Here is a 15036-nt window from a genome sequence, read left to right on the forward strand (position 1 = left end):
TTGAGTCACTTTTTGCCTAAATTTTGCTTTGAAATTTTTTATAAGGGTAGACTTGCAGCATTAGTGCTTTGCTACATTAGTTTCAGTTGGATCATCTTGTGAGTTATATAAATAGTTGTATGCTTGTTGCTAGACTTACGCCAACAAAAATTTTATGGGGTAAATTGAGCAATGATCTGAGGTAAGAAAAATTCTATGAAATTGGAGCATTCTCCTGTCAGTGTTTTTACAATTGCGAGGCATAATGCTTTAAAACATGCCACTGTTTTTTTTTGTTTTTTTTATCCAATGATGCTACAAAAAGATAAATTTACAGTTTAAACACCAGGAAAGCTGAGGTGATTTTTTTGTAAGTTGAGATACTGTTCCAAGATAGGCAACTAGCATTTGCACACTTTACCCCAACATGATTTCTGCAACGGATTTAATTATACTTTAAAAAAAAAGTAAACGACTAATTAAACTTATTTTTGCACACTTTTACCTTTATATCTACCATAGCTTAACAATAAAATTCAGTTTTTTTGCAGAAGTTAGAATTTTCGACAAACATAGTTGCGTGCCTTTGTAAAATACGATTTTCACTGGACATAACATATATAGACTGAGGTGGCATTGCAAGTGATACCTTCAGGACACAGAAAAAAAAACACATTTTTGACTTGAATTTTGAAATTTAATTCTCATTTTTCCAAAAACAAGAGTTGCTCATCTTATACCCATTGCGCGTATTACTCCAGTCTCTCCTAAAGAATGGCGCTTGCTTAATCTCTAGGAAGTGTAGATTCGGTTGTCCATACCATAGGCAACTCGGACTTTGCACAAACTTTTGTGTCAGCACACTAAAGCAGCGACTCGGTTTCACCGCTAGTGCCGGTGCACAAAAAGATTCTCACGACTTCTTGCACCGTTTTTCCAAGCAGCATTACGAGCGTAAAATACAATGCGCTTGAATACTTAAGCTTCCATATTTCTTCCCAGATGAAGTGTCATTTTCAAAGGTAGTAAACCACGTAGGCCTACCAGTGTGTTATGACAATGGTTCCCAACACGTTTTTAAGGCGATCCATTTAAAAAAAAAATCAGTTAGGTAAAATCTTGCGACCCAAGCAAACTGTCGTAATATTTAAAAGCTATGCAAAATTGCGTTGCAAACAAACAGCACTACAAAAGCAGTAAGTTTTTCTAAAATAATATGTTTATCAAATCACTAAAGAGATAAGTGTGCTCGCTTGCTGTCAGTGACTTTTTGAAATCGAGGCGTTATTTTGCTTAGGCATAGCCGCATGTCACCTTCAACTTCCAGCCGGTTTAGCTGTTTAGTTTTCAATGCACACATGGCGTTAAATCCAGTCTCACAAACTCACGTTGTTGCAAATGGAATCAGTTTTTGAATAACTAAATTTGAAACTGTGTGATACACTTTGCACATGGAAGCCCAAAAGTGGATGTTGCAGAATCTTGGGGGTATTTGTCTTTGAAAGACGCAAAAGAAATACGATTTGCTGCTTCTGTCGTTATGTCCATAAACTGTTCTGCAACATGGATGGGAAGTTGAGGCAGACTTTTTCCAGAAAATGGATCAATTATATTATCCAATCATTTTGTCTATTAGGTGTTAGAGATTCTCCATAGTAGTGCACAAACTTTTTGGCAAGCTGTTCCAGGTGTCCAATTATGGTTTGCTTAATATCAACTTCCTTGCCACAAATATATTTCGTTAGCTGAGAAAACATATCGTAGGCTACTTATCTCTGGTGACATAACTTTTCCAGAGTATGAGTTTTTTGTGGTGAACAGAAACTTATGCGCGTGATCAATCACCATAAAACCATTGCCTTGCATAGATAAATTTAAAGAATTCAGAGAGTCAAATATATCTGCAGGTAAGCAACTTTTGCAATGAAATCTTCTTGCAAAAACTTCTCGGCTAATCTCACACAGTTCTGTTGCGTCAGGAAGATAGCAATCTCCTCCTGAAAACCACAAGGACGAAAAAAAAATCCGATTTAGTGGCCTTGCTTAGATGAAGTTTACACGCTTCCCAACATCATTCAACACTTCGTGCAGCTCTTGAGACAGTTTTTGTACAGCAAGGGCCTCTCTGTGGAGAAAGCAATGAGTCCATACAGTACTTGGGGCTTTGTCTTTGATGCGTTTGTGGAAAATTTTGGCATAGTTTGTCCTACCTAGCGTTCGTGACATATAGTGCACGTTGCAATGTATATCCCGTAATTTTGGCAAGTTAATTTATGTTTGAGACTGAAATTTTTGTTGGATTTTCATTTAATAGAGGGTTTACATTTATTTAGTTTTATTTATTTGGTTCAGACCAGAAGATAGAGGTCCATAGAAACACGCCTGCACACACATACAAATAAAATAATTGAAAATCAAACAACAAGCATTGTACGGTTATAACATAGATATCTTACATATGTAAGATATCTATGGTTATAATGTTGTAAATACATTGAATGATCGAAACACTCAGAGGTCATTAACGCTTTGATATAGGATAGAGGGTTTACATTTAATACTGATAATATAAATAATAATAGCGATAATAAAAACGAAAACTGTTAAAAGTTCTTGCACTACGAACATGCTACAAGCTATCCGCGATGTCTCGACATAAAACGCTTCATGGCTTGTGTTTATATTTTCCAGTTTTGTAATCGATCTTTTCACGTTTTAAATTTTTTTATTGTTATTTTTTCGTTCAAGATACAATATGCCTGAAAAACAAGCGACCCAAAAAAATAATCAGGTGACCCAACTTTGGGTCGCGACCCATGCGTTGGGAACCACTGTGTTATGCGATGCCTTATCAGGGTCTGGTTAGCTACACATTTTGGAAACTTGTTTAGATGGGAAGACGAAAAAGTTGAAGTTTGACGAAAGTGGATAGTAGGCTATAAAAAAAATGGAGAGGCTGCATGTAAGCGTATAGCAGCTGTGGGATTGAACAAGAGCTGTTTGCATTAGGTCTCTGAAATCGAATCTATGACCCTACTCGGTAAGATAGAAACGGGTTTCTATAATATCGCGGAATGCGAGTTACAAATAACCTAGTAGGTTAGTCTGAATTCAACAATGTAATGGGGTATGGTGTCAAAAGTGCTATATTATTGTAATTGCAGAAATGATAATTTTAACAAGTTAAAAAGGAGTTATTACAAAACGGACTTCATAAATGGCAATTGCGCACCATATGTTGCACACCTCAGGTCAGCATTTTCTCACCCAAAAAGGATGACAGATTGATCTGTGCCCTTCCGTAAAAACCGATAAGTCGTCCACTTGTCTCATGTGTGCTTTTCTGTAAGCGCTTTGAGGTTAAATCCTATGTACCAGAGAAACTTGGCGAGCAAGCTGCTGCATAGTCCACGCAAGCTAAAATAAAAGACCATGCAGCATTGCAGCAGTTGTCAACAACCTTGTATGAAATTGTTGGAATATAGTTTACATCAACATGGAAGCACTACAAATTGGCAGTGAATTGGAATGGCCTAAAGTTCACACAGGCCCGGATTTAGGGGAGAGCAGAGGGTGCAGTTGCCCCGGGTCCCCCTTTTGAAGGGCCTTCCGACGTGGAAAAATATGCTTTTGTGTTATTATTATTATTTTCCCTCAGCATTTGAAGTTTCTGCAAAATGCTTTTTTTCTTTCAAGGTTAATGTTTAGTCGCAAGGTGGTGACTGAGCTTGGCGTAAAGGTATTAGCGGTGTGGGTGACTTTCAAGTTACTTTGTGAAGTTTTTCGCGCCCTAGGCGCGAAAAAACTGCACGGGGCCCCCAATCTAAAAGTTCTCCGAGCCCCCCCATCAGTTAAACTCGCCCTTGGACGTAGTAACTTAATAGTTTCTGCACGGGGCTCCCCGATTTAAAAGTGCCCCGGCCCGGGCCCACATCAGCTAAACCCGGGCCTGAGTTCAACGAACGGACAACAATGTAGGGACAAAAACTACACGTTGATGATATGTCAACTGAAAATGATTGGAACTTTTTTTAACAAGACGCCTTGGTGAAATGAAAAGCTATATACAAACGCAAACCAATAATTGTGGCCAACTAAAACTTTCTTTTGAATGTTAATGAATTTTGACAATCTTTGGATAATTTTGGGCTGCTGAGTTCAAAATAAACGTTAAGAGTAGGGAAAATTGGGTAAAGCGGGATATTGAAATTTTTCACAAACTCATTTTATACACCTCTAGCCTACCATTATCGGTCACGTTTGATATTATCATGTGACACATTTCTGCGCTAACATTTCTCGAGCGGTTGGTTGGGTGTGCTGAGTTTAGTAGAAATTTCAGCTTTAGCATGCCGCTTTATAAAGAAAACAAGTTCGAAAAAGCACCTGTTTGTCTTTATCCGAGTAGTGGAGCTATCAATGTTCGAATCAAATTTGAATTGTTAAGGAGCATCTGAATGTAGGTTGAGCACAAATTTTGGATCTTAAACTTAATTTCAATGTAATCAACGCTAGTTTTCTTAAGTAAATAGCATAAACTCGAATCAAATTCAGCAATGTTAAATTGATTGCACGACGTTGAAGTGTAAAGATTTTCGCAACAACGTTCGTATCACACATACAGCAAAAGTTACAGAATTTCGAAACATGATTCTGCTTTGCCACTACGTTAATCAATTTTTAAGCCGGTGAAGGGGTTGGCCTACATAGGCCTACTAGAGCATGTTCAGAAATGTCTAACCCCTTCTATACCGTTGCCCAATGCCGTTGGTTACTTGAAATGCAGTTAGCAAGCAAAGAAAATGTTACATGGTAGCTGCTCGGTTGGGGGGAGGGGGCGGAAGGCGAGAGACACACGAACAAGTATTGCAAAGCAGACTGTTTGACTAGCTAAAACCTGGCTGACGAATATCCTATGTAGGCCTACTGCGATGCTCAGTACATATCGGCGCATAGCCTACAGAGTTCTGGATTAATGCAGTCCGTCGCGCAAACCTGACAATATTTTGACTGAAGCTAGTGTAGGCTACGTGTAAGGACTGCAGTGGAAGTAGCCTATACAATGAAAAACTTCAGAAAGTAAACAAGGAGGCTCTGACCAATCATATATTTCCACGAAAGCACATAAACATATGTTCAAAAATCTTGGCTTTATGAAAAACAAAATTGCAACCAAGACGTCTACGAGGATGGTCGAGGCCTCTCCTTCAGCCATTCAGCGACACGTGGAAGAGAGCTCACGTTTTTGTGCACAACCTTTAGTTTCGGAGTGGCATCCAGCACTGCAGGAGAGAACTCCAACAGTAACTCAGCCGCAACCACAAAAGCAAGATCGCCGTACGTCAACTGCAACAAAAATCATTGGTGAAACTCAACAGCTTGGGTTAGTAGACTCACAGAATAGGCAGCAAAACTATCGCTGTAGTCGAAATTGAAAATATTAAGTGCACTTGTCGGCACAATCAAATACGTAGCGATCAACTAGTACGGTACACGGAAGCGTATGATCTCACGCATGTGCCAACATCCATTGACTGAGCAGAACAACCTGTAAAGAGGCAACCCATAGCATAAGGGCAATGCGAAAACACCTACCGGTTTAAATGTACGCACACTTGCACATGTTGTCAATCTAAAGTGGAATTGTCAAATCCAATAATGCAAGGACACTACCCTATGATTGGAACAACAAGTAGGCTACATGCACTGCTGAAAGCAGTGGTAAGATCAGCTATTCATACCGCATGCAATCGTAAAACAGACTAATTGTAATGTACCTTGTCATCGTAGAAATGTTCACCTTTCATATCACTTTCTACGTCCAGTAATGCAGGTGCAACGCTATCTCGTAGTGTTTTGGCCACAAGCTCCTTCTAGGTTGAAAAATTACACATTATACCGATAGACCAAGTAATAAAAGTAGTACAACACAGGCCACGTGTTCACCCCACACAGGCTTAACGCTTTTCGCAGCGACGGCGCAAAGTCTATACCAGGGGACACTGTCAGTCGTGACAGTCCCAAGCAAAGATCATTATTTGACATTATACAGCACACAATGTCTTTTGGGCAACATTTCAGAAAATGTAAAATAGAAATGTAAGGCATGCCTGCGTTAGGGAACTTAGTTTGGACAACTGTCATGAGACTACTATAAAACAGCGCAACTTATGCAATTACTTACTACGTCTTCACCGCTTAGAATGTCATTCCAGGGGAACATCATAACAATTTCATTCATTGATTCGGCAAACTCGTCCGCTCTAGCCGTTGTGTAGGACGATGCACCACAAAGTTTAAACTCCCGAGCCAAATATCGAACAATAGCAAATGGTCGACTCAATTGTTTATTATCGATTTGAAGCACCGGAAGCTGTTTCAAAGACGATTCTGTGAAAAAAAGTTTTAACTTTCTTCGGAACCTTGCAACATTTAGAAACATGCTGACGAGAAAGAAAGCAGTAGCCAATGTAGGCTACTGTAAAAACATTATAAGCTTCTTGTAGCCTACATGATAAGCTTACCTTTTTTCACCTGCCATTCTTCTTCACTCATTCGAGCATCCTCATACTCAACACCAGCGTATGCAAACAACAAACGTGCCACTTCACCTTTGCTTCTTGATGGAAGATCATATAACTTGTAAGAAGGCATGTCTAACTATCTTTTGTTATGACTTTATTCCAAAAAAAAAAACTTTGTTCACTTGTGCAGCAGACTGTTTGGTTCTGAACCGATTGAACAGTTTTATAGCTTCCAAATAAGTGCTGTTATTTTGATCATGACCACAGGACGAATTCTGCCTGTGGCCGATTCACAATCTATGCAATTTGCTGGCTTCGCATTGAAATAGTTTTAACACAAAAAACACGATTATTTTATACGTTGTTTTGACAAAAAAAGATCATCAGTTTTTGGTATTTTGGTAGTTTTCATATAATCAAAAACGTGTAGTCAAAGGCCGGGCAACATCGGCATACCAACTTCAAAATCCACTAATTGAAAGAACAAATCAAATATTATAGATCTACCCCCTTGGTTGAGTTCATGTGTTGCTGAAAGAAACCTGCCAACAGCATCAAACTTATCGCCTTTGAATGTTTGTTTGCTATAAAAAAGACTTTTATTCTGAATGACCGTTTTGTCCCATGCATGGGGAAAAGGAACATAATATGGCCGCCTTGCTCCATATTTTTTTTGATAATTTTATTGCCAAGATGAAATAAGTTTTTGTACACTATCTTGTTTGTATCGATATTAGCCTATACATGGACAACATGAAATAATTCCAGTTGATTTTAAATTATGTTTTAAAGCTATTAACACATCTATTCAACAGATAATTCTTATACGTTTCTTTATAATCGGCCAGTGGTCTGTCATACGTTGAGTAGTGAGTACGGTATGTAAGCTACAGCTACAAAAAGACAGCCTGGTTAGCGAATAAATACAAGGACAAGAAAAATGTTTGGAGAAAAGTAGAATACAAAACTTGTTATAGCTTGATGGATTTATGAATTCTAATACGTTGAAAACATCCGAATTAAAAGAAGTGGCAATAGAGAGAAGACAAGTGAAGAGAAATAATTTAAAAAGTCATCCAGAGTAGGCAGCGGTTAAGCGAAGTGTGATCAACTAGAGAAGTAATTATGTAGTGACTAGTATAATTATTTAAAAGAGGAATCAAGACTAATTGTACAGAAATAATATAAACTAATTTCTACCGAGATTGTGTGATAAAAAGAGATTTAAAACAATCACTATACAGCAAAAACAAACAAAAACTCACATTGTTTTGTAATGCAGTTATGCCTACTCAGAAATGTACGTATACGCCGCAAAGTCTACGCCGCAAAGTCTACGCCGTAGACTTGCGGCGTAGACTTTTTGTTTACGCTAACGCTTACGGCCACATTTTTTTGGATAGTTTGCGCTTGAGGCTACACCGTAAAGTTTTCGCGTTTTTTTAGCGCATAGCGTCAACCAAGGATATCTATAACTACGGAATTGGAAACTCTGTGGAACTGAAAACACTTTTATACACCAGTAGGGTCACTGTTCTTTGCGTCGCTGTAATAAAAGTTTACATAAGTTGACCTTAAAAATAGCAAATAGTAAACAGACAAGGAAAAGTGTAACAGTCAATGCACCTGCCGTAAACGGTAAAGGAAACACTTGCCTAGTTTGTTTAATGTGTTTGTATTCCATTTGTGCATTTCTGTCGTACTTCGTTTGCTGCTAAATAATTTCAAAACCGAGTATTAGTTTTAGTTCTTATGAAATCTTAAACGTATTGATTTCGTACTGGGTTGGTCTGTAAATAAGTTTATCATAAAAGCCTACGACAACACATTTCACTCATTGTTGAACACTCCTCGTTTACTTCTGATCCAGTTTGCAATACGCAAAATGCTAAAAAACAACAGGAAATTTTTCAATTTGTTGCATTTATTTAGTTTTTGATTTTTTGGATTCGTGGTTTAAAACCTTTATACATCAAATAAGTTTTGATGTGAATGTACATTTTTTATTGTTATTGCGAAATTGAATTTTATACATTCTTTAGCTGATACAAACAGTGTTTTATTTTAATAATTCTTCTGTAGTCATAGTAATGAGCTTATGTTGACCCTACTGATGTATAGCACTGAAAAGAGTTTCCAATCACGTAGTTATAGACATCCCTGGCGTCAACGCATACTTTTTAATGTATTTTTTTCGCTATAACACGCCAATCCTTTCCAGCGCAGCAGTTGAAAGAATTTTTTCCATGGGCAAAGACATATTGAAACCAAAACACAGCAAAATGTCAGATGAACACTTTCAGATGCTTGTGTTTCTTCGTGGAAATTCAAAATAAAACTTGTTTGTTTCGAGTGGTTTATAGGGAAGGTGACCATAGTTGTGCAGGTTCCATAGTTGTGCATGTGCCATTTCCCGCCATTTCATGCATGGTTGATCAAACATGACCACACTCCTGTGATACCTCCAAGTAATGAGCTCATCTCTCATAAGTGACAGATTTCTAGTGCGTTCTCTATGCAAGCTGTTGCTATAAATGTTAGTTGGTTGCATTTTTTCCTGGTTTTTGAAATACCAGATAAGTTGTCATTTTTAGTAGATGTTGATTCCCTAGGAAAGTAAGCTTATTTGTGATCAGTAAAGGTGCATAGAGCTTGCATTACCTGCACTTCTTCTGGAAAAAAGTTTTGCAGTGTGATCAGAAAATCCCTTTCAAGATGGCGGAGTCTTGATTCCATAGTTGTGCAGCACGTGATTCCTTAGTTGAGCATTCTGCACAACTATGGACACCGTACGAAAATTCTTAGCTCTGATATTGAAAATTCTCAGCACCTGAGACAATGATATTCTCAGCACACCAGTAGCTCCCCAAAGCAGTGAAAATCCTCCCAATGTGTAGGCTAGGCTATAGGCTACATAGCCTATATTTTTCCATCAGATATCCTTCGAATTCCTAAAGCTCCTCCTCGCAAACTTTAGTTCAATTAAAGGAAGAGAAGAAAGTCGATTATTCTTACTAGTGCTCCTGAAAAGCAATAGCTGTTAAAGGAAAAATTGTTGAAAGGCAAAAAGAAAATTAAGAGTTCCAAGAAGGTCCAAAACAGGCAACAAATCAAGACGTAAAAATAAGAAATCAACACCTCAAGCTTCTTCTTTGAGCTCTTCAGAGGATGAAAGCCAAATGGTTCTAAATAACGATTCCTCCGACAATGCCTGCGGAAGTGACATGGAGGACAAGAATGTGTGCATGCAGGGCCGGATTTAGCTGATGAGGGCCCAGGGTACTTCTAGATCGGGGTGCTCCCGTGCAAAAAAACACGTCTACAGTAGCATTAATCCAGCACTGCACAACATTTTGCACAAACTTCAGAGGCTGAAAAAAAAAAAATCACAATTTTCCACGTCGGGGGGGGGGGGGGGTCGGAGCACCTGCACCCTCTGCCCCCCTAAATCCGGGTCTGTGTGCATGGTGTGTTCTGAAGGGTATTTGGGATTGGAGACATGGATCAAATGTACACTTGGTCTTACTGTAATTTTGAGAATGCTTCAAGCTCAGCAGGGCCTTGCAAAAATTGGGCTCATGACAAATGATCCTGTGATGTAGCCTATGTGTGCCAATACTGCGAATAGTAGGCTAATTGCTGATTTGTCAAGTAGACTTGAATTTCATTCTTTCCTTGCTTCTTATGTATGTAATGTAACCTATCAACAAACAAAAAATCTGCTATACAGCGACGTTTTTGTATGTAGATCCATTGCTAACTATTGCAAAATAAGCCATTACTGCCATTTCTATACAGCATGGAGGAAAACAAGTGAAGATCTGCTGAATGCGTATGACCCTGTCCGTTTTGTATTTGAACGTCTACTGCAATATTAAAGTTATAAACGTACACAAAGCAGTTGCACAATTAAGGAATAGGAATGCACAACTATGGACACCTATGACCATAGTTGTGCAACTTTAGTCACCGTTTTAAAATGTCAAAAGCACCTATCAGTTTATTTGCAAAACTTCATTTTGGTAGTGCTTTTTGTTGATAAATGTTTGTAGTAGGCTATAACCACATCATAACGTTGGTTTGCTAACTTTACTCATGATTCAGTTTTTTATTAAAATGTTAAAAATTGCACAACTATGGTCACCTTCCCCTACTGTGTGAATGTTTGGCACCTAGCAAACAAAATGAGTTTACGCTAGTTTATGCGCTGACGCTGACGCCGCCAACTGTTTTTACAAGTTACGTTGACGCATACGGCGTATGGTTTTTCGAATGTTTGCGTTTACGCTGACGGCGTCAATATTTTTCTTATGCGTGTACATCACTGTGCCTACTACATAAGCCCCAATGACATAGGCTATTAGACACAAAATATGGAAACAAAATAGACAAAAGTCTCATGTACAGAACAATGTTGATAGAAAATACTTAAGCGCAGCTAACAACCTTTGATTGTTTGCGTTGTGCTCAATGCTTGCAGCGTATGCTTTGTCAAAATAATTTCAACAAAACAACGTCACTATAATTACTTTACACATTTTTTTATCCTTCATAACTACACTTTGATGTAGTCATCTTACTTAGGCTACACTTCAAACATACTTGAAAAGATACAAACTTCAAACAGTCATTTTTATGCTTTAGGGTTCATGTCAGTTCATTTTTCTGCAAATGGTAATATATTATTGTTTGGGTTCAACTGGCTGAATTTTCATGGTAGCTTTCTTCATTGAATGGGTGCTTCCTTTCCACATGTTCCAAGTTATTCCTTTGTTCCATCCACTGTAACCACCATTGTTGATGTAGTTTCCATTCAAATTAGAGTGATAGCATGTATTGTACCACCATGCTCCATGGTACGTTTTGGCGCAGTTTTGAAGATTTTGATCATTATCTTGATCTTTTGTAGTGAATTGCTGCCCATTGTGGTAAGCCAAAGCGTCACCTGCAATTATGAGTATTCAGTTAATAAAGGCTAATAGCGTTCTACATCTATTAAAAACATAGCCTATAACAAAGCATGATATAAAAACTAGACATGTCAATGAAATGCTTTCAACAGTGTATTGTGTCACTTCATTGAACCAACCTGCCGTTCCAGTGTATCCTCCAACGTTCAATCGGTAGTTAGAGGTTGAATTTTCCACTGAGAACGTGCTGAAAATACAAACAGATTGATCGTAAAGAGATTGAAGATTTTTTAACAATATCTGTTTTTACAAATACAGATGCACGTACGCACGCACGCACGCACACACACACACACACACACACCATCATTAAGCTCCTTCCTCTTGTCGAGACTTGGAGGCAAAGAAGCGCCAAGTTTCTCTGCTGTGAGATTTTTCTATTGCAGTTTTGTAACAAACCCTTGACTTTAGTCTTTAACATCATTAGTTCACACACACAAATAACCACAAACCATCAAGGATTAAATTTTATTACCTATATTCTCCATATCTAGTGTTGCCATCCCAGTCTTCAAGATCAACACGAAGTTTGTAGGAACCAGAACTTGTAATGATGTGAAGGTTTTCCAATCCTTAAATGAAATCGATCTACATATGACGGACCAAGTTCTTGACATTTCATAATGTAGGCTACTTAACCAATAGATATGAATCTAAATACATTAATCCTTAGATAAATAAGCTATAGGCAGTGGCGTACGCAGGATTTTCTCAAGGGGGGGCTTTGACGACCGGCGGGCGAAGCCCGACGGCGTTTTCGCTTAAGACGACACCCAGCGGCGGGGGGTCTGTGGGGCCTCCCCCAGAAAATTTTGAAAAATTACTTTGAATTTGGTGCATTCTGAGAGCATTTTCAACAAAAATCTGGGTATGAATATTCCTGTAAAATGGTGCTGTCAGGTGGCATAGCAAAAGGATAAGATCATGTTTTCTTCGGCATTTTTCGGAAATAAAGCTAAGTCTTTATGTTTTCTTGTTGTTAATTCCTGGCTGAGATGTTTGAAAGATTGGTATTGGCAAAACTCGCTCTTTTAATGCAGTTTATTTTAAAATTAGGCAAGTTTTTTTTTAGACTGAAAGTATCATTCCCAAGCATAAAGAGACTGTAAGCATTATTCTCAATATCGTGACGTTACACGCGTGCCAAAGTGGGGTTGTAATCCCCCCCCCCCTTGGCTACGCCACTGGCCATTGATATCCCAGACGTCTTCATGATATCCCAGTATGGTTTTAGTTTAGACTTTATCCATTTCTCTCTCACTAATCACTATAATAGGCTTACAGAACACTATTCTACATTGGCATACCTGGGGTGGGGTAGGTGGATTGGGCCATGTATTTCGTATTGGCTTAGTCTATAAAACAACATTGTTACAGTGATTGCTTTGACAGAGCAATGCAAAACATATTAAATGCCTTAATCTACGTCGTTAACTACTAAAACATTCTTAAGGGGGGGGGGGGGGCATGGCCCAATGGCCCCCCCCCTGCGTACGCCACTGGCTATAGGCATAAAACATAGATATGGTAAAACTACACATACGATGTCACATTGCATCACGCTTTTTTACCTAACCAGAATTCTCCGTTTAAATTCCCAAACCCAGTCTTGTATGCTTCCCAGTCCTTATAAAAATTCACTTCACCTGAGTATCGTTTTTGAAACACCTGGAATTAAATTTTTGAAAGCTTTGAGAATTCAGTATGAGTTTAGTTCCTATACTTCGACATCACATTCAAAACGATACATGAAGTCTCAAAATGAAGTAGGCTAGGCAGTCACGAATATGCATTAATGCCGCATATAAAGCTGTTTATGGTGATTAGCCTACCAAGCATTTGAAATTGATAGTGCAAACAAAACATAATTTCTTTCCAATTCTTTTCATGGTTCAACTTTTTAAATTTTGATTGCTAGCCTACATGTTTCATGAATGTATGTAAGCAGTTGACTCTGATAAGTGACAAACGACTCCACTTGCTTACGAAGTCGTATCGCTTTTCAAAGTCCTTCGCACAAACTAACAATTAAATTTATTTTTAAATTAAAAAACTTGTTTCAAAATTTTGTGCAAACAATTTCATTGTTAAGCGTTTGCTGAATCATTAGTTAATGATTTCAATTATGACTATTTTCTTTTGTAGAACATTACCATGCTGTTTTATTTGTATTTTGCGTCAGACAGGCTTCGTTTGTTTTCTTCATTATTTGATGCTAACGTTACTTTGTTGAAAATTAACATTGTATACAAAGTTATAGCAGCAACCCACCATCCAGCTGTCGTCACCATTAACTTCACAGTAAACTTCAATTAATTTCCCGTTGATTAAAAGTGAGTTAATTCCTTCAGTTAGACAACCTTTCCACGACACCCGAGTTCTGGAGGAATTCACGCGGTCAAGACTTTGTTCTGTAAAAAATAAATCCGTAAATTACTTTTTCAGAGTAAAATAGAATTTCAAAATAAACTTGTCAAGGCCAAAACAACATTTCATATCTATTTCGTCTTGGCAAGAAATCAAGCCTACGTAGAGGAATCAAGTAAAGTAACTAAGCAAAAACAGACAAATAAGTAAATGAAGTAGGCCTAACTCTCCAATCTAAAGTAAGTCCAGACGTACATTGCAAATTAGCATTGTTCTGCTTTTAATTTAAATCTGTCAATCAAATCAATCAGTGCACTGAACCAAGCTTTTGTTGAATTCAGAGATATATTTCTGTTTCTGCTTCATTTCATTTGTAATTTTTTTCAGAACTAAACCCTGCAATATTAAATTAGAATTAAAAGAAAAAATGTTCTCTACTAACTTAAAAACTTCAGTTTGGCTTCCAGGTTCTTGGATCGAGCTGATAATGTTTTTAAATCGTTTCGATCTTCCTCAAACTTGTTACAACTTCCTTTCAACCCTTGCTCTCCTGTATGGTTCAAAATATTGCCATTGAATGTTGCAGAAGAATAAAGTGTTACATCTTTCATATGTAAGTAATTTTAAGGATTTTAAAACCAAAAATTGTCGCCATAGAAAGAAATGCTACAAGATAGCTTTAAAATTGTACAGAGGCATCGGAAAAAATTCAAATTCAATTGTTTATACAGTAGTTATAACACTTTTATATTTCCTCACAGAATACAAAAATGTTGAAGTAAAAACATAGAAATTTTATGCTGATCACAAACAAAACATTCCATCTAAACTCACCCTTTTCCCCAGTCCTTCCACGTCGTCCAGGAATGCCGTGAAAACCTCTACGTGTGACATCATCAGCACCACATGACAAAGTCACTTCCGAGGAGTAAACAAGTGAAAACGTGAATACAACGAGACAAAAAATCACCTTCATCTAAAACATACTGTATGAACATCGCTAATGACCGTTTATGACAAAATAAGGTTTAAGGTGTCCGATGTGGCTTAGTGTCGAACCCACACGCTTTCAGTGTCTTCAATGTAAAATCATAGGCATCGTTATCGATTGCGTCATAAGCGATTCACCCTCTGGAGCTAACATCATTTTCCTCCAGTTTTTCACGTTAGCACGATGTCAAAAAAGTGCAAAAAAA

General features: G+C 37.8%; 2 protein-coding genes across 3 annotated transcripts; both read right to left on the reverse strand.

Annotated features, from left to right (window-relative positions):
- Nucleotides 1–5069: 5069 nt before the first annotated feature.
- LOC145780138 (hematopoietic prostaglandin D synthase-like) lies at nucleotides 5070–6685 on the reverse strand. Of its 2 annotated transcripts, none has more exons than XM_082591851.1 (4): nucleotides 6504–6685; nucleotides 6164–6369; nucleotides 5757–5849; nucleotides 5070–5325 (listed from the first exon to the last, which is right to left on the reverse strand). In XM_082591851.1, exons 1-4 carry the CDS (start codon nucleotides 6631–6633, stop codon nucleotides 5161–5163), a joined length of 594 nt encoding a protein of 197 aa, XP_082447977.1. In that variant the 5' UTR covers nucleotides 6634–6685; the 3' UTR covers nucleotides 5070–5160. The 2 variants fall into 2 exon arrangements, with proteins under 2 accessions (XP_082447977.1, XP_082447976.1); XM_082591850.1 differs by having other exon boundaries at nucleotides 5757–5852.
- Nucleotides 6686–10882: 4197 nt separating this feature from the next.
- On the reverse strand, nucleotides 10883–14816 carry LOC145779760 (fibrinogen-like protein A). The gene is made up of 7 exons (XM_082591401.1): nucleotides 14675–14816; nucleotides 14283–14390; nucleotides 13745–13884; nucleotides 13045–13141; nucleotides 11949–12045; nucleotides 11593–11660; nucleotides 10883–11448 (listed from the first exon to the last, which is right to left on the reverse strand). Exons 1-7 carry the CDS (start codon nucleotides 14814–14816, stop codon nucleotides 11186–11188), a joined length of 915 nt encoding a protein of 304 aa, XP_082447527.1. The 3' UTR covers nucleotides 10883–11185.
- Nucleotides 14817–15036: the final 220 nt, after the last annotated feature.

The sequence above is a fragment of the Aplidium turbinatum genome, chromosome 11 (genome assembly GCF_918807975.1).
Source record: "Aplidium turbinatum chromosome 11, kaAplTurb1.1, whole genome shotgun sequence".
In the NCBI taxonomy this organism is placed as follows: domain Eukaryota; kingdom Metazoa; phylum Chordata; class Ascidiacea; order Aplousobranchia; family Polyclinidae; genus Aplidium; species Aplidium turbinatum.

What these genes read in the sequence shown, in the direction of transcription:
- LOC145780138 (XM_082591850.1), bottom strand. Translation starts at nt 6,633, where the DNA reads ATGCCTTCTTACAAGTTATATGATCTTCCATCAAGAAGCAAAGGTGAA. An exon ending in TTCTAAGCGGTGAAGACGTA is followed by an intron (nt 5,853 to 6,163) that starts GTAAGTAATTGC and finishes TTTTCAACCTAG; the next exon opens with AAGGAGCTTGTGGCCAAAAC. An exon ending in AACATTTCTACGATGACAAG is followed by an intron (nt 5,326 to 5,756) that starts GTACATTACAAT and finishes TTTTTGTTGCAG; the next exon opens with TTGACGTACGGCGATCTTGC.
- LOC145779760 (XM_082591401.1), bottom strand. Translation starts at nt 14,816, where the DNA reads ATGAAGGTGATTTTTTGTCTCGTTGTATTCACGTTTTCACTTGTTTAC. An exon ending in AAACGGAGAATTCTGGTTAG is followed by an intron (nt 12,046 to 13,044) that starts GTAAAAAAGCGT and finishes ATTTCATTTAAG; the next exon opens with GATTGGAAAACCTTCACATC. An exon ending in AGGATACACTGGAACGGCAG is followed by an intron (nt 11,449 to 11,592) that starts GTTGGTTCAATG and finishes TCATAATTGCAG; the next exon opens with GTGACGCTTTGGCTTACCAC.